General features: G+C 36.2%; 1 protein-coding gene across 9 annotated transcripts in view; it reads right to left on the bottom strand.

Annotated features, from left to right (window-relative positions):
* Positions 1–5,623: 5,623 nt before the first annotated feature.
* LOC125658617 (protein regulator of cytokinesis 1-like) overlaps positions 5,624–23,911 on the bottom strand; it is a 53,643-nt gene continuing 35,355 nt past the window's right edge. For 2 of the 9 annotated variants that reach the window (XM_048889925.2, XM_056150605.1), the window contains 4 exons: positions 20,638–20,739; positions 19,285–19,473; positions 19,003–19,052; positions 5,624–6,494 (listed from right to left, as the gene is read on the bottom strand). In XM_048889925.2, coding sequence (XP_048745882.2) covers positions 6,485–6,494; positions 19,003–19,052; positions 19,285–19,473; positions 20,638–20,739 — 351 coding nt within the window. In that variant the 3' untranslated portion in view covers positions 5,624–6,484. The remainder of the gene's footprint in view (positions 6,495–19,002; positions 19,053–19,284; positions 19,474–20,637; positions 20,740–23,911) is intronic. The other 7 variants (XM_056150607.1, XM_056150609.1, XM_056150603.1 and 4 more) reach the window with 4 other exon arrangements.

The following is a 23,911-nucleotide window of genomic DNA, read 5'->3' as shown; positions in this document are numbered from 1 at the left end:
GGTTAACGACAATGAAGTCAGAGAATCCAAGGCTTTTAAGATGGAGTCTGGTTCTGCAAGAGTTCAAGTACACAGTTAAACACATTGCAGGGAAGGATAACAAGATGGCGGATTTTTTATCCAGACCAATTTAAGTTGGTTTCAATTTGTTTACAACTTCATCATAATTTATTTAAAATGATGGACATTTTGTAAATAAATGGGGGCGTGTGTGATTTTCATTTTAGTTTGTTTTTTGTGGTATTGTCTGTAAATAGTTGTTTATGCCTGTAAGGTGTTTCCGTAGTGTGAGTGTTGGTCAATAAGGCTCCAGTCGGTAAGCTATTTTAGTGTGACATATTTGCGAGGTTTCGGGTTAATTTTCTCGTGTATATTATTATTATTTTATTCATTTATAAAGCGCAAAATTACAAATAGTTTCTATGCGCTGTACAATGTTTGTGCTAATAATCATTGATAATATACTAATAAAAGACCTGCAAGAGCTATAAAGGAAATGATAAAACAATAGAAAGAATTTAAATAAAACATAGTAGTAAAATGACAAAGTGGTTGACTTTGACTTGACAAGATACAATTGGCATACAGGTATTCGTATGCTGGATCAAAATTCAGTTTGCAAGAGCTTGCATATGAAATCCTTGACGTTACACTGAATTTTACATTTACAGGGCATATTCACTCTTGAACAAGAGTGTTTTTAGGTTCTTGCGGAATGCTACATGTGCTTCAAGCTCTCGAAGTTCCAGTGACAGATTATTCCAGAATTGTACACCTAGTGTTTTTATGACTAATGCACCGTATTTGTTTGATGATTTCTTCACTACCAGTTTCCATTGGTCGGATGATGATCTCAATGTCCTATGTGGCTGGTAAACAGGACATAGCTCTCTCATGTATGCTGGTGCTGAGAAAGAGTGTAGTGACTTATGTATGGTTGTCAGCAATTTAAACACAACGCGTTGCTTTACAGGCAGCCAGTGTAGTTGTTGAAGTACCGCGAAATGTGTTGTCTGTAGCATGTTCTTGTAAGACAACGTGCAGCGTTGTTCTGAGCCACTTGTAGTCTGTGCATGGGGCGATCGGTCATACCAAGCAGGGGGGCATTGTGATAGTCAAGGTGGAATATGACTGTTGCATTGATGACCTTCGCACACACTTCCTGGGTGAGATGGTGTTTCACCTTGGAGATTCTCCTGATGTTGAAGTACATCTTCCTTACCACGGAGCTACTTCTAGTTCCACTGATAAGGTGGCGTCCAGGTCAGCACCGAGGTTTTTAACAGTACACTTAGGTGTCAATATTGCTTCACCAATCTTCAGACGGATATCCTTCACAAGGTACTGGTTGTGGGCACTAGCAACCACCATTATCTCAGTTTTTCCATCATTTAGTTTAAGTTTATTCATAGTCATCCAGGTTCGAACACTTGCTATGTATTCCTCCATAATGTGCATACAGTGCTACAATGTGCCTACGTCACTGTAAGAGATTCTTGTTGCGCCTATTCTCTTGGAATTACATTATGTAGTTATATACTGTGATTTCTATAGTTTGAGAAATCCGTTTAATTAAGAGAGATGATCCCCGGGTTTGTATGTGTCACAATAGTTGGTGTATCTAGTTAAACAATAAAATGTTTTCTTAATTGTTTCATCGGGTGATGAAGGTAGATACCATTGCGTAAGCAGGTTACGCAATTTTTTCTGTAATGCTAGCTACCTTCATCACCCGATGAAACAACAAAGGAGGACATTGTTTATAGTTATTTCTAAAAAAAAAATAATAATAATAATAATATATATATATATATATATATATATATATATATAAACTATTCAAGTTCTGGAATATCATGACTGACCCATTACGTTAAACGGAACAGCCAATGCTCCCTTTGACCTTGATGACGCACCGCACCATATATGGTGCGTAATGCAAAGCTCTTATCCTTAGATGAATTTGACTCCACTTTTTGTCCCTATAATAGCTCTAGCAAGTGTTTTTGTTATTTCGGATTTCAAACATTTCGGTTGAGCATCACTGAAGAGACATTATTTGTCGAAATGTGCATCTGGTGCATCAAAATTGGTACCGTATAAGTTTTACATGGTAATGATTATGCAGAAAATCGGATCGAACTAGTTTGCAACAAACATGAATTTATTTAAGCAAAATGCTTTCTTGTTGTTTCATCGGGTAATGAAACAACAAAGAGAGATTATATTGTTTATATTTTCATGTATTGTTTTAAAATATAAACTAGATTTATGTACTACAAGAGAAGTTTGTAAAACACATATGCCCCCCCCCCCCTTCCCCCATTGTGCAAAAATTGAAAAGGGTTATACACATGTATCATTTCATCGATAGTAGTATCACCAATTCAAAATATTGAGCAGACAATATCTTCCTATGTCAGGAGTGGATTGACCAAATGACCTAAAAATCAAAGGGGTCATCTACTCCTTATGATGTACCAGTGTACCAAGTTTGGTGTCAATCAAGCAAATAATTTTTAAAATTAATATAGGAGACAATATACTACTATGTCCAGTTTAACCCTCGTTCTCGCCTGCAAGTGGGAAAGTTCCCCACTTTATTTTCGGAAGGTCCGTGGTCTCTTCCCAGATACATTGTATCTGGGTTCTCTCTTCCACCAATAAAACCTGGAAAATTGTTGAGTGTGGCGGAAAACAGCTAAACAATCAATCTCCTGAAGATGTACCAGTGTACCAAGTTTGATGTCTGTCAAGCAAAGGGTTCTCAAGATATTGAGCAGACAGCATATTCCTATGTCCAGTTTGACCATTGACCTTTGAATCAATAGGGGTCATCTTTCCCTGAAGATGCACTAAGTTTGATGCCTGTCAAGCAAAGGGTTCTCAAGATATTGAGCAGACAGTATATTCTTCCTATGTCCAGTTTGACCCTTGGCCATGCGACCTTAAAATCAATAGGGGGTCATCTTCTTCTGACAATGTACCAAATTTGATGCCTGTCAAGCAAAAGGTTTTCTAGATATTGGGGGAAAGTATATTCCTATGTCCAGTTTGAACCTTGTCTATGTAACCTCAAAATCAATAGGGGTCATCTTCTCCTGAAGATGTACCAGTGTACCAACTTTGATGTCCGTCAAGCAAAGGGTTCTCAATATATTAAGCAGACAGTATATTCCTATGTTCAGTTTGACCCTTGACTATGTAACCTCAAAATCAATAGGGGTAATCTCCTGAAGATGTACCAGTGTACTAAGTTTGATGTCCGTCAAGCAAAGGGTTCTCAAGATATTGAGCGGACAGTATATTCCTATGTCCAGAGTAAATTGACCTGAAAAACAAAAGGGCTCTTCTACTCATAACCAACCCACATATGAAATATATGGAAGCCGATAGGTGCCAGGGTATAGAATTAATGTTCATTTAACTGGCGGCCACCACTTAATCTATGTGGCAGCCACCACTTAATTTAATTGGTGGCCACCATATAAATTAACTGGCAGCCGCCACTTATTTTATCTGGCGGCCGCCACTCAATTTATCTGGCGGTCGCCACTTAACTTATACATGGCAGCTGCCAATTTCAAAAACAATTGAACTCGCATTGCTGAGTGATTATTTTGGCAAGATTTAGAATTGTACAAACACGTAAGATCGTTTTTCAAAGTGTTGGGATAGTCGGAGGAGAAATTGTCTTCTACAATTGTTGACAAGAAAAGGAACCTAAAAATCTCTTTTACCCAAACTTCAACCTCCTAAATTGGAGGGAGGGGGCCCCATTTGTCCTTCCAATTCATTCATTATTACCATTCATTTATACTACCACCAAAAGAATAGGATGGGGGCCAATCTGCCAATTAATCTTATTTCACATGTGAAAATAACTTACTTTGCATATGAAAAAAAAAGAACGTTCAATGTGAAAAAAGTGAAGGGTCAGCACCCTGGTTCTACGTGCCTGATATGTTGATATACTAAATTTATTTCTTTACGTTTTACATTTGTCATTTTTCGTTATTTTCCGTACATACATTTCGCGGGTTTTTGAGCTCATGCACGAGGGCTTAGTATATAAACTATTACTGGTCAGTTTTAGGGCAGCGCGAAGTTCTTTACAAGCAACAAAGGTCGCTTTTGTATTTCTGTGCCCTTAGCCTTCCCTCCCACCCAGCCCATTTTCAGTTTTGAATTCATAGGCTTTCATTAGTGATTTTTCAGCTTTGTTGATTTGATGTTTGCTTATTAAAAGCGATCTTGTAACGAACGCAACCAACCTATTCACTTTTCCTGTTTTGTTATCAAATAGTCAAGAAAATATTTATTTTCGGACGACGGCACTGAGGGAGAAAATAAGTTCAGTTCAGTTTATTAGCATAAAACCATAGGTTTACTGGCATGTACAAATGAAGTTGTAAATTAACAGCACAATCGAAAAACAATAATGCTCTTAATTGTATTTTACATTCATATTACTAAGTATTGAAGAGGGGGATTAAAGGGATTGCACCCTTTTGATTTTGAGAAAGGGGGGGGGGGGGGGGGAGCGAGCAATTAAATATAAATTAAGTGGAGGCCGCTAGTTGATTTATATGGCGGCCGCCAGTTAAATTAAATCATTACGATCAAGTGAATGATTCTCAGATATTGAGCGGACATGTGGTCTACCGACCGACAGGTGCAAGGCAATATGCCCCTCTTCATTGAAGGAGGGCATAATAAGAGAAAAGATTCAGTGAATGTAAATATTGCTGACTCAACAATCCTTGGTGAAACTTCATTATAATGTACTTGTAATGAAATGTAGTCTAATCTATTCCGATTACAATTTCATGAATACATTTCCAGAATTAGTAGGCGACGACAATGGATGCCTATATTTAACAGTTTGATTTTATGAAAGTTAGTGATTTCTATTCATCTGACAGTTAGTACACATCCAAGAGAATTTCGCTTTAATGCTTGACCAGTTATAACCAAGTGTTCCATGAAACACAAACATTACATTAGATTGAATCTGACTGAACCTAGGTAAGTTCAACTCAATCATATCCCGGTAGTCGCCATCTTCGCTAGAAAAGGGTTTACGATCCACTCCACTTCTCTACAACACTTCGCTGCGTTAGATCGATTTTCGTAGCTTTGAGTGGCGTCCTCTAGCGGGTGGAGAAAACAAACTGTTTAGTTTACATCATGTTCAACCAATGAAAATGCATTTTTCAACTACATTTGGTGTGTTGTTAAAATAAAAATAGCTGCAACCAGTGAGTTACACTGTTTTATATGTAAATCATTTAAAATCAATGAATTTTTTTTTCGTACAAAGCCTCATGTATGGAGACTATGAAAATCTGATTAAATGGAAGCGTTTTGATGACAATAACCAATTGTTTACACATTCCTTCGTCTTGCACGCGTTCTGATATAACACGCTCTCTGCAGAGGACTTGGCCAGTATCCAATCATATGAAGGAAATTGTTGTCACGAAAATCGTGTTAATGCAGCCATTGGTTCAACCGTTGTAGAGAAGCGGAGCGGATTGTAAACCCTTGGCTAGCGAAGATGGGTAGTCACTGGCAATGACCAAACCAACTTTCTATCTTGTCATAACAAATTAACACCGAATTAAATTTTATACATTCTTTAATTATTTAAATTATTTGACATTTTCATCCATTCTGAAGTTTTCACAAACAATTAGGCTTACTTTAAATTAACTTCATTGATTAAAATTAATTAATCTCATTGTTATAAAATACATTTAGCTCATGTCAAAAGCACACTTTTAAAAAAAATCTACACCATAACATCAATGCCAAAGTATCATTAAATATGTTAAGTCTATATTTTTACATATATACATAGTAAGTGAACCTGAAGATGGAGATTCTGAAGAAAGAAGAGTGAGCATAAAGAAAGATAACTGTGTATAGAAATTACACGTACAACAAATTGTCACCCAGGTATTCAGTATACATAATATATTCTGTTTCTGTCAATTTTTTTCTTTCTTTTGAACTGTCCTTGAAACAACACTTTACAATTCACATCCACCTATATAAACATATGCTGGCAGTGAAAATTCCTAGTTTACATAACATAAAACTTATTGTACAGTGTATCTGCTAGTTACAGAAAAAGGGTGAGTTAGTAAAAAACTAGAACCAGTGAACACTATACACTGTGAGCTTCCACTCCCACTTTGATTTCTAGAAGTACACTGAAACAAACTAACACTATTACAGTTTTAAAATTTTGTGACATGGTTTTAAAATATAAGTTATCAATAAAAATTACAAGAAATTGAAACAACCTGTAATGAAATGAGTAGTTGCTGCGGCCATTGTAAGATGTCTGTTATTGCACTACTGTAGGTGTCTTTACACATCTATACACTGTACAGTATATACAGAGTGTGTACAATTCACTTACTGGGGCTCCCACGGGGCATCATACTACTTCTACAGGACGCTCTAGCAGGCTGGTTCAAATTCCTCTGAAATCAATACAAATTGCATTTTAATTACTGCCAATTCATAGTTAAAAACTATCTTATCAACTTACTATAAAAACACATAAACTGTATCTTATCTATAATTTGATCATCAATCTCTTAATGATTGTAATGATGAAGCAAAGATTTGAAGGATAGCCATATTAAGAAACATGGAATCTCAAAAAGAAATGCTATAAAATACAACATACATGTATGTATAAAACACTTTTCTGAAACTCAAAATTTGCTCCTATCACGACATCCACTATAGAATTGGATAGTTTTCAGTTTTACATAAATGATATATTGGTAGAGCAATTGTAAATCTATAGATATCATTCAACTTGATACAACACATCAGACAGGCTTTATTTCAAATTAATGCAAATTATTTCAAAGAATTATCTCCCCTGCTTTAAATGAGAAATGACCCTGTGTGATTGTTTCAAAATTAGACTTTAAGTTGCAATTCTAATGCCGCTGAATTGTTATTCTCAATTTGATAAAAATTACATAGAACCGGAAGCACAACACTATAAAAATGAAGTTTTTATGCATTTTCAGTATTTCGATATATATTTCTCCCAGAAAACTTTGTGAGTATAGTCTACAAACTTTATATTTATACCATAGATTTATTTTTCCAGTACATATACGCGATATAAAAATGTTTGCCTTAACCGTCACACAAAAAGCATTTTCACAAAATAAGAAGACTGTCATTTTTGATATATGTACTTCAGATAACTGTAAAAGAACAGAAACATAGTATGTGAAACTGTTGAGAAAATAATCTCCTCCAGGATATAAAAGTAATCTTGCTCTCTCTATAAGCCCCGAAATCATGAAAAGCTTGGAGTTTTCTGGTCGTATAGGGGCTTTAATGAATATCTGAAGATGTTTGGATACAAGTATAGCAGGATAATGTTAGAAATTTTTTGAATATTGAATTTAGGAGACAACAACACAAGAATAGAACGATATCATGCCTCAACCGTGGGCAGCTTTTTGTGCACTGTAAATCAGAGGTTTTTATAAGGGGTGGATCTGTAGCTCTCTGTTCCATCATGACATTTTTTCAGAGAGCTACAGTGCTGGAGCTACTGTAGAACATACTTATAGCAATGTGCCGGGGTAGAACTTGCTTCGCTATAAATGAAATTCATTATATCCAACAAGTACATATTTTTAAAACTACAGGACATGAAATCAATTTAATGTAAGCATGATCTCATTATAAGTTTGTTATTTCTTTTGAATCAGCTGAAGAATAAAAAGTGCCTTGGAAAAGATACAGGTACTATAAAGGGTGTATACACCAGAAAAAAAGGTACCAGTATACAGTACACAGCAGGGTACTAGTATACAGTACATAGCAGGATACCGGTATACAGCCCACTGCAGGGTACTAGTTTACAGCCCACTGCAGGGTACTAGTTTACAGCCCACTGCAGGGTACCAGTATACAGCCCACTGCAGGGTACTAGTATACAGTACATAGCAGGGTACCGGTATACAGCCCACTGCAGGGTACTAGTTTACAGCCCACTGCAGGGTACCAGTATACAGCCCACTGCAGGGTACTAGTATACAGTACATAGCAGGGTACCGATATACAGCCCACTGCAGGGTACCAGTATACAACATCCATATCCACAAAACTGACCTAATGCCGCAATGCTCTTCCAGTGATATGGAAACGCAATCATTTTCTTCAATCAAATTTGCCTGATACACATGCTCATACATCTTCATTGATTCGTTACCTCGCACTAACCCTTGACATCAGCGACTATCAACAAGTTGGACTTATTCTGATTGGTTCCCACAAAAGAGTGGGAACCAATGAGAATGCGGTTCTATTTCTAACAATGCAAAGCGAGAGATTCAAATAAAAACATGTATATTGATACCTACACTTATGGCTATTTCAATCATTTAAGCAATATTGTTTTTAAAAAAAAAAGGTTTCCAAACTTAATCTATCAATAAACGTACATGTAATTAGTTGTGTAAATATTACAATTTCGCGTGTTTATCAATACAGCAGTAGGAGATCGCGTCATTTGTATCCATGTACACCATAACAAGATGCAGTGATTTCATTGGATGTTTTATTTCTAGTGGATTGCGTAATGGTCTAATGAGCCCAACTTTTATATAGCGACTGATGTCAAGGGTGAGTGCGAGGTAACGAATCAATAACCCTTGGCTTGAGAAGATGATGCACATATTTCTACACAACTACTTATATCCTTAGTGACAAAATCAACATATTGAGATTCTGCGTTACAGAAAATAAACAAAACAATGGATGCTTCGTCTGGATACAGCCAATATAAACATTCTGCATCTTCACAATGTTTTCAATACAGTAATTCGTAAACTGTAATAAGGCATTTAAATTCAATATAAAGTATTCAAATTCGATATTGGGAGTAAATGGGGTTTCTAGAATTCACTAAATGCATAGTGATGAAAAGCAGGAAGGCCTCTACCAAAATTGTAAATCTCATGATCCCCAGGGTTCAGAACAGGGCGACACTTGATCCATATAGTGTTTATGTGTACAAAACTTCATATATATAGTGTTTATGTGTACAAAACTTGATATATATAGTGTTTACATGTACAAAACTTGAAATATACAGTGTTTACGTGTACAAAACTGGATATATAGTGTTTACAGGTACAAAACTGGATATATATATATATATATATATATATATATATATATATATATATACAGTGTTTACGTGTACAAAACTTTATATATATATATATATATATATATAGTGTTTACGTGTACAAAACTTGATATATATAGTGTTTACGTGTACAAAACTTGATATATATAGTGTTTACGTGTACAAAACTTGAAATAAAGTGTTTATGTGCACAAAACTTGATATATATTGTGTTTATGTGTACAAAATTTAAAATCACCTTTTTTAATGCTATTGATATTCAGAAAGAGCAAGTAACCCTTAACCTAAATTGTAAAGAACAAGGTACAGTTGTGTACATAAAAAGGCCCCAAAAAATTCTCTGATTTAAATGTGTCTTGAATCAAGCTTGATCTGTGTTTTGAATAAGTTAAATTCATGCCAAGTATACTATCTCAACTTAAAGGTGACGGACCTAATTCGTTTCTACAATAGAGATTTTATTCAAATTTTGATATAAGGCAAAGCATGCATTAATGAGTTAAAATCAATGAAAAAAAGAAATGAAAATCGTATTTGATTTTCAGCGGGGGGCGTTTCAAAAGTTGGCTATGAAGTAGTCGTATTTGCAAAGGAAATATAGGGAAATTTCCAATCTGCAATATAAAAATTAAAATCCAAATTAAAGAATGATTTTAAAAAGACAACAAGCTTACTAATTGTAAGAAAAAAAGTATGGGTCATCGGCAATTCTTTTTCAGGGGAGCATGTCAAAGAACGATTTTTGGCCAGTTTTCAAGGAAAATGTCATTAAATAAGAAATGGATAGGTTTTCTACTTGTAGTTTCATATTTTTCCTTTATACTAAATAATCATATGGATTAGGAAAAAGGTCAACAATCATATGTAAAGACTGAGTCATTGCATAATATTCCAGGGGTGGTGTCGAAATATGTAATGTATGAACTGTCAAAAATTCAATAAATCCGATATAGAGCTTGATCATCAATCTCTTAATGATTGTAATGATGAAGCAAAGATTTGAAGGATAGCCATATTAAGAAACATGGAATCTCAAAAAGAAATGATATAGAGCTTGATATGCAGCTTAAGACAACGGATTTGTATATAGTGTATACATGTATGTAATGTGCATATTTTGTTTTCATTTTCATAATCTTTAACCTTTCTAAATAAATTTAAAAGTTCAAATGTTTGAATAAAAGCATACATATTTTATATTGATAAGAGACCAAGTACATGACTTATAGGACAGTTTCAAGATAGGATCTAACATGTACTTCAAGTGTCATCATCATTTATAAGATTTTTCTGATGAACACTCTCAGAAACAAACTGGACTTTTATTCCCTGAAACATTTTTATAAGTTAAGCTTTAGAGTAGCATAAATTTATTTTAATAAAGGAATTCTGACATTTCTTGTACTTGTATTGAATGTAGGCCTAAATTTATGCATATACATGTTTATGTAATACGATGTACATGTTGATTGGCAATTGCAATCTCAGACATGAGTAACTAAAGCATTATTCTACCTGAATGTATTTTTCTCTATATCAAAAGATGACGATAAGCCGACTATTTTCGCTAAAATACATGTATATGTATCTCTGCCGTGTGATCGGTTGTGTGCTAAGATCTGCGCTAGGGTGATAGTCTTCAAACTATTCATCGATTTTCCGCGCAATTTGGCATTGTGACGTCAAATACAAAGCCCAGCGGCGTATTCAACGTCACAACTATAGCAGCTGTTCCCAACACTATGACAGAACGATTTGCTTTGTTGTCGGAAAATATCTATCCAATGGGTAGGGGCGATAGCGTGTTAATTGTCAGCCGAGAGAGAAACTACCCCCGGCCCTGCCTCTGTTCTTCGGTTGTTGTTGATTTCTTCGGTTGTTGTTGATTGATACAAATTTAGTCATTTTTTCTGTGTCGTTTTAATGAATGGTCGAAAGATTTCAAAATATAATTCTACCCTCTTTTCCGCAGTTGGTAGTAAATAGAAATTATCGTCGGTTTTTAAGTAATACGCTTCTGGTGCATGCCGTAAATCGTTAATTGTTTATAGAGTAATACAGTAATTAATATTAATAAGAATATTCATGATATAAACTATATTCAGAAGTAAAATTCTAATAACAAAAGAGTCTACATTTTTTTCCTTCGTTGTGCATACCTATGACAGTTTGATTCATGGCATATGCGCGGGAGGTTGTAAAAACACGAACAATTACGGAAGAACCGCGGACAGATTTTTTAAAGTCACGGATTCACAGATACAAAAGTTACGGAAATTCTGTAAATCGACTTTATTGAAATGGATTAAAATAAGATGTATTAACGTCTATAATGAAAGAAATGTTCAGTCTCAAGTTCAGTTCGCATGTTCATAATGTGATGAAACAATTGCAACGTCACAATGCACGGAGACTGTAAATAGCGATATGCGCGGCTTTCTGCGCAGAAGTGTAAAATTTCGAATTAGGTCTGTCGTCCTTAAATCAAAGTTATTTCTAAGTTTATAGCATTATTACGTCATGTATAAGAGTTTTCCCCGTCTTTTTTTCAAAAAGAGTTTGATAACTGTTAAATTTGATCCAAATTATTGTTTAGAAAAAGGTGTGCCCATCCGTCGAGCAAAATGCAATTAATATATATTGTGCATTAAGAGAAGACGAAAAATGTATTCGAATATGAATTTGCTCGACGCATGGGCTGTATGTTTTCTGAAAGGAAAACACCCTGAATTTATGAAATTTTTCATTGATTTTGGCATTTTTATGCCAACTTCACGCTCCTTTCATACAACACAAAGCAATTTCAGATCAAATTAAACGTAGTTTTGATTTGCTTATATATTCCTTATTTGAATGCCAGATTTTGGGACCCCTGTTGGAATCATCTATTTTCTGGGCCAGATGACAGTAGAAACTGTACCTACTTCTTTCATGATCCCAGGGGTAGATGTTTAGGTTAGGGTGAGACCAAAATGGTCAGTGATTAAATGTGTTAACAAATGAACATTTCAAACTTCATAACTACCATTCTATTTTTTCCCTTTCAAATTCTGTATAAAGCATTTTTGGGACAACGATAACATAAGTTTTTTAAACTTCAGGGCTTCAGAACCTACGGGGTAGGGTAAAAACTGTCAAAAATTCAAAACTTCTACTCTACAACCACAAATCCGTAAGAAAAACTAAATGCATAGTGATGTAGAGCAGGTAGGTCTCAACCAAATCAGGGATCAAAATTAACCTTTTTTCACTACTTGCATTTTTTACCTAGTGGAATATTTTCCAACTAGCAAAACTTAACTTTTACAAGCATTTTTTAAACAATTACTTTTTAAAGGAATTTAAAAAACCAAGCATGCCTCTATATCAAAATATACGATAATAAATAGCAATAATAAAAATAACATTCAGAGGTCTTTTATTTACCATTTGATTAAGTGTCAGACAACATATCATTTATGCCCGGTGAGGGTCATAGGGTACATTTGAGCGGCATACTCGCTGTCCAAAGATCTACCACCTATTTACAACATCACGTGGTTTGAAATCTTAAAGACTGTTAGCACATTTAGTGTCAATTCAAAATATATATATTCAAAACATTTGGAGATTTCATTTTTTCAAAAAAATCTAGTTGAAAAACGTGATACAAATAACTCAAAGTTATAGATACCGGACAGCATAACATCACCTGAAGTGGTGATACTAACACGGACAAGATCATCATGAATGTTATTTAAATCAGACATCTCTGAGATGCCTAAAGTTAATTGACATCATTGACTAAAATTACTTTAGCTTACGCCATTTTCACAGTATTGGTGATAATTCATACTTGCTAAAGTTATAATGCATTCTACATCAAGATAAGAGTCATTATCAAAATCCGCCAAAATTTGTGTCCCAAGCACAAAAATCAATTTTGAAAAGCGAAATTTCCTAAACTTTCATATGAAATTAGTAATGTATTATGAGTTTTAAGTCTGCAAGTAAAAAAAATATGTTGTAGCCAATTACTTAGGCTGACAACTACCATTAGAACTTGCAAATACATTGATATTTTGATGTCCCAAGCCATGAAACGGACAAATTGGAGTGTTATAGTGTATTTTATGCTGCAGATTTCAATTTTTTTTTAAAATATCACCATTTATTATATGTATGTGTGAATTCCTAAAATCATGTGAGTGTTAATAATTTGACATGTGTTGTTCTGAAATTATCTGTAAAGTGTTATCCCCCAGATTTGTGTCTTTCCTGTTACAGAAACAGAAATGCAAGGAATAGAAATACTTAGAATAGAAAGTAGTCACGGGGTCAAAAATGTTGGTACCCACGGAAAGGTCTTCTGACAAGGAATACTCATGTGAAATATCAAAGCTCTATCACTTACTGTTCAAAAGGTATTTGCAAGGTGAAAGTTTTCAAAAAGTAGGTCAAACTCCAAAGTCAAGGTCACGGGATCAAAAATGTTGGTATTCACGGAAAGGTCTTGTCACAAGGAATATATCAAAGCTCTATCACTTACTGTTCAAAAGTTATTAGCAAGGTTAAAGTTTCAGACAGAATGACAGAATTACAGACAGGACAAAAACAATATGCCCCCGATCTTCGATCTCTGGGGCATAAAAATAAATAAAATAGTTGTTCATAAATTTATCTACAGTACTTGCAGTGTCTACATCAGCATTAATTATCTTTTCACTTTTATTTCATTACAATATTTCTGAAATAAGTGACTATAATAAAACATCTCTAATATTCTGTTCTTTTGATGATAAAGTTGGATAACTTGATTAAAAAAACAAATGGTTAGTTTGAAAGATGACACTTCAAACTTGTATACACATCATAATTGATATATAGGTATTATTTCCAAAAGTATCATTCTAGCTTCCCCCCCCCCCCCCCCCCCCCCCCCCACACTTTTTAATTTTCCCATCATATTATACCATTCATTAACATAGAAAACAAGTTAGAGTTTAAGGTTTATAATTTACTTCATTCAAATCAAATATGGATTCAATCAGAAATACTTCAGTATATTTGTAGTGTCCGCAACAATATAAAATCTGAGAGAAAACAAATAAGAGTCCTCAGTAAATTCTTTAATTTATGAAATTTACTCATTCCTTAAAACACGTTAAATAGAATGAACATCTGTGACACCATCAATATTTTTTGAAACTGCATAACAATACATAATGAGGAAAAATTAATGGTCAATGTTATATGGTATATATGGTAGTTCCCATCTCAAAAAAACCCCATTCTACAACTTTTGATATCTAATTTTCCAGAGTTGATCCTATGGCACGTGAATTAGTCGAGAAAGAAACATTTATCAACATTGATTTTAAAATAAACAAGAGGTACTGTGAGCATTGCTCACTAAGAATACCCTCCGCTTACCCCAATCTCCCAAAGGGTGTTGGTAATAGGTATAAACTACCTCTTTTCTGAGTGTAAAAAACAAATGGCATGACAAACCGAAACGTATTGCTACTTCGATGTCCAGTGTGCATGACCTTTGACCTTTTGACCCCAAAATCGATAGGGAACATCTTCATCCCATGGGTAGTCCATATGTATGATATGGTGACTGTAGGTGGAAAGAATAACGCTTTAGAGCCCGGAAACCATATTGCTACTTCGATGTCCAGTGTGCTTGACCTTTGGACCCCAAAATCGATAGGGAACATCTTCATCCCATGGGTAGTCCATATGTATGATATGGTGACTGTAGGTGGAAAGAATAACGCTTTAGAGCCCGGAAACCATATTGCTACTTCGATGTCCAGTGTGCTTGACCTTTGGACCCCAAAATCGATAGGGAACATCTTCATCCCATGGGTAGTCCATATGTATGATATGGTGATGGTAGGTGGAAAGGATAACGCTTTAGAGCCCGGAAACTATATTGCTACTTCGATGTCCAGTGCGCTTGACCTTTTGACCCCAAAATCGATAGGGAACATCTTCATCCCATGGGTAGTCCATATGTATATGGTGACTGTAGGTGGAAAGGATAACACTTTAGAGCCCGGAAACCATATTGCTACTTCGATGTCCAGTGTGCTTGACCTTTGACCTTTTGACCCCAAAATCGATAGGGAACATCTTCATCCCATGGGTGGTCCATATATATGATATGGTGACGGTAGGTGGAAAGGATAATGCTTTAGAGTCCGGAAACCATTGCGTCTACAGACGGACAACCCGATTCCAGTATACCCCCCCCCCCCCCCCCCCCAACTTGTTGCGGGGGGTATAATGACAATATATTAGATATGTAATGTAGGATAACCTGTAGTGTCCGCAACAAAAATATCTAAGTATTTTCAAAATTTAAGAAGAATGAAATGAAGACATACAGAATATTTTGATAGATTTATTTGAGTTTAGGAATATTCAATGTCATTTTCACATGATAATCATATAGGTCTTATGAGTATTTGTAAATGTAAATAAATCTAAAAGATTGGAGACAAATTGGGCAAAAATATCAGTAGGACATTTATATGAAAAATTTTCTTGTTTTCAAAGAAAACCACAAAATTTTCTTTTTAATTTACTTCTTTCTGGTACATAGTCCAAACCAGTAAGAAATTTGGCCATGAACATTACCTTTGCATAAGTTTACTAGTTGTAACAGGTGTAATTTAGTGTCCGCAACACAGGTTCTTTTCCAAAGTTTGATGTGGCATAACTTTTTTTATAGGAATGCTTATAGAAAAAAATTTTGGTTCTTGTACGCATACATATTGCACTTTCTAGGCAACATGTCAAAAATGTGCTATGTGGATTTTTATTTTTTGCTCCAAGTGCAACATAATTTGCACAAATACTGTGAAAATGGCGTTAAGTTATTCATTTGATCGTTTACTTTTATCAATACATTTATAACCATTCTGTTAAGTGTTTCTATAAGCAAGACAAAATTATTTTAAACTTTAAAGTACAGAAAATAAGCTGGGGAAATCTGGAAAAAAATCTATTGTTTTTCACTCGTAATAAATTGTAAACACTTATGATTTTTCGCTTGCAATTTCAATTTTTAACTCACATTTAGCAAGTATTTCCCCTTCATTTCGTTTTCTGCAAATTGTAAATTTCACAATCCCTGAGGGTAGAGATTCTGACTCCAGGGTTGGGCCAAACTTGGTATATATAGTGTATATACATGAATGTGTAACACATTTACATATCTTCTTTAATGCTTATTGATACTATATCAAAAATAATAATAATAATTGGTTTTATATAGCGCCTTTTCCAGCGTATGCTGCTCAAAGCGCTTTACAATAATCAATGTACATTATTACCCCGGCAGACCTTATATCAATCTAGAACTTTCTCAGTCTCCTAAGAAGCATACAGTGCAAGCTGCCATTACAAGAGCTAGAGCACTAACATTCTAACAATATCTTTCACTGTCCATAGCCAGGTACCCCTTTTACACTTGGGTGGAGTGAGGAAATTCATGTAAAGTGCCTTTCCCAAGGACACAACGTCAGCCCTGCCGCGGCCAGGACTCAAACCCACGACCCTTCAGTCAAGAGTCTGACGGCCAAACCACTAGGTCACCGACGCCACAAAATCAAATGGATGTTTAGATGGAGTAGACAGTCCTTTACCATAATTGCCAATTTCAAGATCACAAGGGTAAGGGTAATTTCAAGATCCCAAGAGTAAGGATTTTGGTTCAAGGATGGGGCAAAATCAGTGAAAGACCTCTTTATCTATGCTGACACGGTATACAAGAAGCCCATGGGCCACATCGCTCACCTGAGTCATCTTAGCTGTTGTGATTTTTAAAAGATTTTTTTAAAAATCAATCTTTATTCCCATAAAAATATTGACTCCAATTTTGGCCCCAACCTAGTCCTAATGGATCTAGCTGCAGAAGTGTAGCTCTGTGAGAAAATACTGGGACGGATCAGAGTTAACAAGAGGTACTGTGAGCAATGCTCACTAAAAATACTCCCTGCTTACCCCAATCTCCCAAAGAGTGTTGGTAATAGGTATAAACTACCTCTTTTCTGAGTGTAAAAAACAAATGGCATGACAAACCGAACCATATTGCTACTTCGATGTCCAGTGTGCGTGACCTTTGACCTTTTGACCCCAAAATCGATAGGGAACATCTTCATCCCATGGGTAGTCCATATGTATGATATGGTGACTGTAGGTGGAAAGGATAACGCTTTAGAGCCCGGAAACCATATTGCTACTTCGATGTCCAGTGCGCTTGACCTTTTGACCCCAAAATCGATAGGGAACATCTTCATCCCATGGGTAGTCCATATGTATGATATGGTGACGGTAGGTGGAAAGGATAAGGCTTTAGAGCCCGGAAACCATTGCGTCTACAGACGGACAACCCGATTCCAGTACCCCCCCCCCCCCCCCCCCCCCCCCCCACAACTTGTTGCGGGGGATATAATTATAAAACCCTTTGATTTACAGTGCAGAAAAAAATGTCTCATTTCTCCAACAAGAGGCCCATGGGCCACATCGCTCACCTGAGTCACCTTGGCCCATATCTGAAGACATTCCATATATATTTGCATGTAAAACCTTAGTCCCTATTATGGCCCCAACTACCCCTGGAAGCCACGATTTTTGCAAACTTGAATCTACACTACGTCAGAAAGCTTTCATGTAAATGTCAACTTCTTTGGCCCAATGGTTCTTGAGAAGATTTTTAAAGCTTTTTCCCTATATTTGTATGTAAAACTTTGACCCCCACCCCCCACTTGTGGCCCCATCCTACACCCCCGGGGGCCATGATTTGAACAAACTTGAATCTGCACTATGTCAGAAAGTTTTCTTGTAAATATCAGCTTTTCTGGCTTAGTGGTTCTTGAGAAGAAGATTTTTCCTATATATTTGTATGTAAAACTTTGATCCCCTATTGTGGCCCCATCCAACCCCCGGGGCCCATGATTTGAACAAACTTGAATCTGCATTATGTCAGGAAGCTTTCATGTAAATATCAGCTTTTCTGGCTTAGTGGTTCTTGAGAAGATTTTTAAAGTTTTTCCCTATATATTTGTATGTAAAACTTTGATCCCCCCCCTTGTGGCCCCATCCTACCCCCGGGGGCCATGATTTGAACAAACTTGAATCTGCAATACGTCAGGAAGCATTCAGGTAAATTTCAGCTCTTCTGGCCCAGTGGTTCTTGAGAGGATTTTTAAATGACACCACCCTATTTTTGCATTTTTGTGATTATCTCCCCTTTGAAAGGGACATGGCCCTTCATTTGAACAAACTTGAAAGCCCTTCACCCAAGGATGCTTTTGGCCAAGTTTGGTTGAAATTGGCACAGTAGTTCTGAAGAAGAAAATAAAATTGTGAAAAGTTTACAACGACAACGACGACAGACAACGGACAAATTTTGATCAGAAAAGCTCACTTGGAACCTTCGGTTCAGGTGAGCTAAAAACGTATCTAGATAGATTTTAACTCAGGACTTCAACTTACAAAGTGTGCTATGACTGGTGAAAAATTTCATTAAAATCGACTGAGATTGGTTAATGTAACCAGAAAGTGGCTCTCAATGATTTCAACAGATCCTTGTGTGAACATATTAAAGATCTATCTATTTTAACTATACGCAGATTGAAATAAGCACAAGATAAAATGTGTAAATTGACAAAAACTGAAGAGTTGTGAGCATTTTCAGCAATGCATTTCATGCACTATAACTGAAGGAAAAGGGTTATTTAAATAAACATGCGGTCAGTCAGTGGTGAGAAGAAAGGTCAAAGGATAAAGGTCACTGTATCACCTACATTGGTGGTTTCCTTCTGTATGTTAAGGTACTATTCATTTGAATTCCTGACTGAAAAAAGGACCAAAAAATAATACGCGTTAATTTCAAAACATGAATTTCCAAATTTGTAAATTTAACATAATAAAGATTAGTATGGGAAAAATCAAGATTTTCAAATTGGAACAGAGAGAATTCCCCCCAAGAAAACAGTTAAACTTACACATCAGACTTCAACATCCATTGTTTTTCATATTTGAAATATTAATGGCAGAGACAGACTTGATAATAAAGAAATACACACTTCAAAATCTTGATAAGTTCCCATGGAGGCCATCGACACATCGTTGTGGGCGGCGGGGGCGGTATGTCCGTGACTGCTTACCGTCGTATGGCTAAACAAGGCAGAGTTTGGGGGACCAGTGTTCCGCTCTGACAAAACTTTACGATTTCCACGTAAGGATCTTCGTCGTGTGGTCTTGCAACCAGGTGTCTACAGTAAACACATCTCCAATTGACTTTCAAAATTCAAATGTCACATAAAATTCTTCTTCACATGCTCTGACCAAAGTTTACAGGACAATTCATATATCACAAAAAGCTTATCTTCTGACAAAAGATTACAGGACAATTCATATATCACAAAAAGCTTATCTTCTGACCAAACTTTACAGGACAATTCATATATCACATAAAGTTTATCTTCTGACAAAAGCTTACAGGAGGCCCAGAGGCCACAACACTAACTCAACTGAATGTAGACTGTGCTTTTTGGTCTATTATAAATTAAGCATTTACATCTATGCGTAATTTTTAAGAAACCGAACCATACTATACCCACTGCTCAATGGGGCTACTTTTCTGAAAATTACTGAATTTCTTAATCTTACTATCGAATTTCACTCCCACCATTTTTCTTCAAATCCCAATTGTAGTGTGTGTTATGAGAAAATGACCAGGTACGTGTTGGTGAAATACTCTCCCAGTGAATGCTCTGTACTTACATAATTACTGGCCGACATACTCTCCCAGTGAAACCTTTGTATTTACATATTTACTGGCTGATATGGGGGCACACATTAAGGGTGAGGCAAACACACTAAAATCTCTGTACTTACATATTTGCTGGCTGACATGGGGGCACGCATTGAGGGTGAGGCGAACACACTAAATCTCTGTACTTACATATTTACTGGCTGACATGGGGGCACGCATTGAGGGTGAGGCAAACACATTAAATCTCTGTACTTACATATTTACTGGCTGACATGGGGGCACGCATTGAGGGTGAGGCAAACACACTAAAATCTCTGTATTTACATATTTACTGGCTGACATGGGGGCATGCATTGAGGGTGAGGCAAACACACTAAATCTCTGTACTTACATATTTACTGGCCGACATGGGGGCACGCATTGAGGGTGAGCCAAACACACTAAATCTCTGTACTTACATATTTACTGGCTGACATGGGGGCACGCATTGAGGGTGAGGCAAACACACTAAAATCTCTGTATTTACATATTTACTGGCTGACATGGGGGCACGCATTGAGGGTGAGGCAAACACACTAAAATCTCTGTATTTACATATTTACTGGCTGACATGGGGGCACGCATTGAGGGTGAGGCGAACACACTAAATCTCTGTACTTACATATTTACTGGCCGACATGGGGGCACGCATTGAGGGTGAGGCAAACACACTGCTGTGTTGGATTTTACTACAGGACATTGGGGTCTTGGTTGTGTCATTCAGCTGAAAGAACAAGGGAGAAAACGTCAACAACCATCAAGATCAGATGACAACACTACTAGCAGTGCGTCACATCTATCCCGTCACATGCCACTCTAAAATTACACAGCCATGCTAGTATTTAAACATCCATAGCGTAACAAGAGTAGCACAAACGGGACATCATAAACCCATCAGACAGTGATGACAAACGGGACATCATAAACCCATCAGACAGTGATGACAAACTTTCAGTGCCATATCTCTATCTGTAAGGACACTATTTGACCTACTTTTATCCCTAAAATAGGTCATGGTGCACCAATTAAGCTGAAATACAATCTACAGGCTGTCCAGCACTCTGAATTTAAAAAGGGCTAATTTTGGGGCTAAAATTAAGAAAATTTAGGGCTAAAATTAGGAATTTCATAATTAAATTAGGGCAGTTTTAGACATTTAAATGGTCTTACCTTTGCGAATTTGACAATAAAGAAACTCACAAAAAATACTTTCAGTGCAGGAAGGGCGTCCTCCAGCTATCATTGGCTATGACCTTAATAGTCACATCATTGTCACAAAGTTGCAACCAAAACACAGTTTGCCAATGTATGGATCCACTGGTCAAATTTAGTTTGAATGCATTTTCAAAATTGCTGGAGTAGAAATTTATAATTATAAAACAAAAATAAGAATCGACATAAAAAATTAGGGCCTATTTAGGATTTCCCATTGAATTCAACATTTTTAAAGGAATTTTAGCAAAACTAATTTTTTAAAAGGATTTTCTAGGAATTTTAGGGCTGCTGGACAGCCTGAAACTACACTTGTATTCCCCCAAGAGGAAGCTTGTGGCTAAATTTCAGAGCAATATCTATATCCTTAACAAAAAAAGTCCTGAAAACTGTTTGACCTACTTTTACCCTTAAAGTACTGGTAGGTCACGGTGAACCAATCCAGCTAAAATGCAAATTTACTCTTAAGCTTCTTAGGGGAGAAATTGTGACCAAATTCAACGTTGTACATGCATCCATTACAGAAAAAAGTCCAGAAAACATGACATGACCTCAGACAAACATCGCCATAACTCAATATGATTTCTCACGATGGGCATATCACAATGTATACTGCTACTGCCAAAACAAGATATCATAAATCATGCACTCTATGTACTAGATTATGCAATGCTCCGGCATAACTCATCGAATTTTATAGACCTTCACATCCAAATTGTAATGTTATTCAAGTTTTTGCTCTATCTAAAGGTTTGAAAGTTTCCCCTGACAGCACAAAAACATGCATGGGAACAAAAGATAGGGAAAAGGGGAAATATGTTATGGGCAACAGGAGAGGTTCGGGTTTGATGACCAATGGTTTCTGCCATCACCATCACTTTTTATGTTTGCCATTCACTTATATATGGAGAAGATGGGTGTACAGTCTATGCGACCGTCATTGGACCGGCGTTTTTCCTGGTAAAATATGACTTGGGTTGGTAGAGAAAATCCAGACCGAATGTCCAATGAAAAAAAAAAAAAACACCAGTGGCCATTTTTTCCCCATTCTCACTGCTTTTAAAAACAAATTTTGAAATTGAAAGACTTTGAAACCATGTAAATTTGCGTGAATTAGAATGTTTTCCCCTATGATAATAAAATGCTTTGCTAATCTGTGTATTTATGATGTTGATTTCACCCCAGCACTGACAGAAATGTTACATGTCATGTAACGATAAACTGCAATGATCTGGCAGACCATATTCTGTTGGTATCTGAGTGGTGAAAAGCTAATTTCCAACACAGTAGTGATTTAAATCTCTGATAAAAATCCACAAGTTCTGCACATCACTCAGACGCCATAACTGTTGTTTTTGGTGTGTGTAAAATCTAAACCAAATCAAAATCCGGAATTTGTAATCAAATAGAAATGTTCGATGCACCACACAGCCCTAAATTATTTTCCTTCTGTGTAATAAATCTCATTATACACTACATAATTGTTTTAATTTTATTTGATAATTTTTTTGAATTTCTTACAGTTGCTTGATATTCCATAAATTTTATTGGAAAAAGTTCGGTCTGGTGCAAACTTGCTTGGTCTGGTAAAATTTGTATTTTCACTAGACCGTTTGTCCTGTAAAAATCATAGACTTTCGCATAGACTGGGAGTAGCCAACTGGAATCCTTGGCTGGTGTACAAGATATTGCTTCACAAAACAATGTTAACAGGCACTGTGACCTCATTTTCTTTTTATAACAATATTACACTGCTGACTCAATATACATTTACAATTTCTTTATGTGCGAAATCTTTAACATGAGACTGTGAGTAAGATAAAAACCAGTGTTAAATATCAGAAATTACTTCTAAAATTTGACCATATGATGGCACCAAACACAAAACCAAAAATTACAATTATCATGATTATATGTGCATGCAAAAACTTCTAACTCAAATTAGGTGATATGTAAACTTATGGAAAATTAAAGGACAACTGATAATATGAGAGTGCATATTAAATAAATAAAACTCAGTGATAACTCTCAGTTAGTGTGTATTGGGCTCTGGGGTCGTGAACGTGAGACTGAGATGTGCAATGAACTTATCTCTGCAGTCATGAATGTGAGATTGAGATGTATAATGCGCTTATCTCTCGGGTCGTGAATGTGAGACTGAGATGTGTAATAAACTTATCTCTGGGGTCGTGAATGTGAGACTGAGATGTGTATTGGGCTCTGGGGTCGTGAATGTGAGACTAAGATGTGTAATGAACTTATCTCTGGGGTTGTGAATGCGAGACTGAGATGTATAATGGGCTTATCTCTGGGGTCGTGAATGCGAGACTGAGATGTGTAATGGGCTCTGGGATCGTGAATGTGAGACTGAGATGTATAAAGGGCTTATCTCTGGGGTCGTGAATGTGAAACTGAGATGTATAACGGGCTTATCTCTGAGGTCGTGAATGTGAGACTGAGATGTGTAATGGACTTATCTCTGAGGTTGTGAATGTGAGTCTGTGATGTATAATGAACTTCTTTCTGGGATCGTGAATGCGAGACTGAGATGTGTAATGAACTTATCTCTGGGGTCGTGAATGTGAGACCGAGATGTGTAAAGAACTTATCTCTGGGGTTGTGAATGCGAGACTGAGATGTATAATGAGCTTATCTCTGGGGTCGTGAATGCGAGACTGAGATGT

This window comes from Ostrea edulis, chromosome 9 (assembly GCF_947568905.1).
Source record: "Ostrea edulis chromosome 9, xbOstEdul1.1, whole genome shotgun sequence".
In the NCBI taxonomy this organism is placed as follows: Eukaryota; Metazoa; Mollusca; class Bivalvia; order Ostreida; family Ostreidae; genus Ostrea; species Ostrea edulis.
The sequence above is the reverse complement of the archived record's forward strand: the minus strand, read 5'-3'. Positions and strand labels throughout refer to the sequence as shown.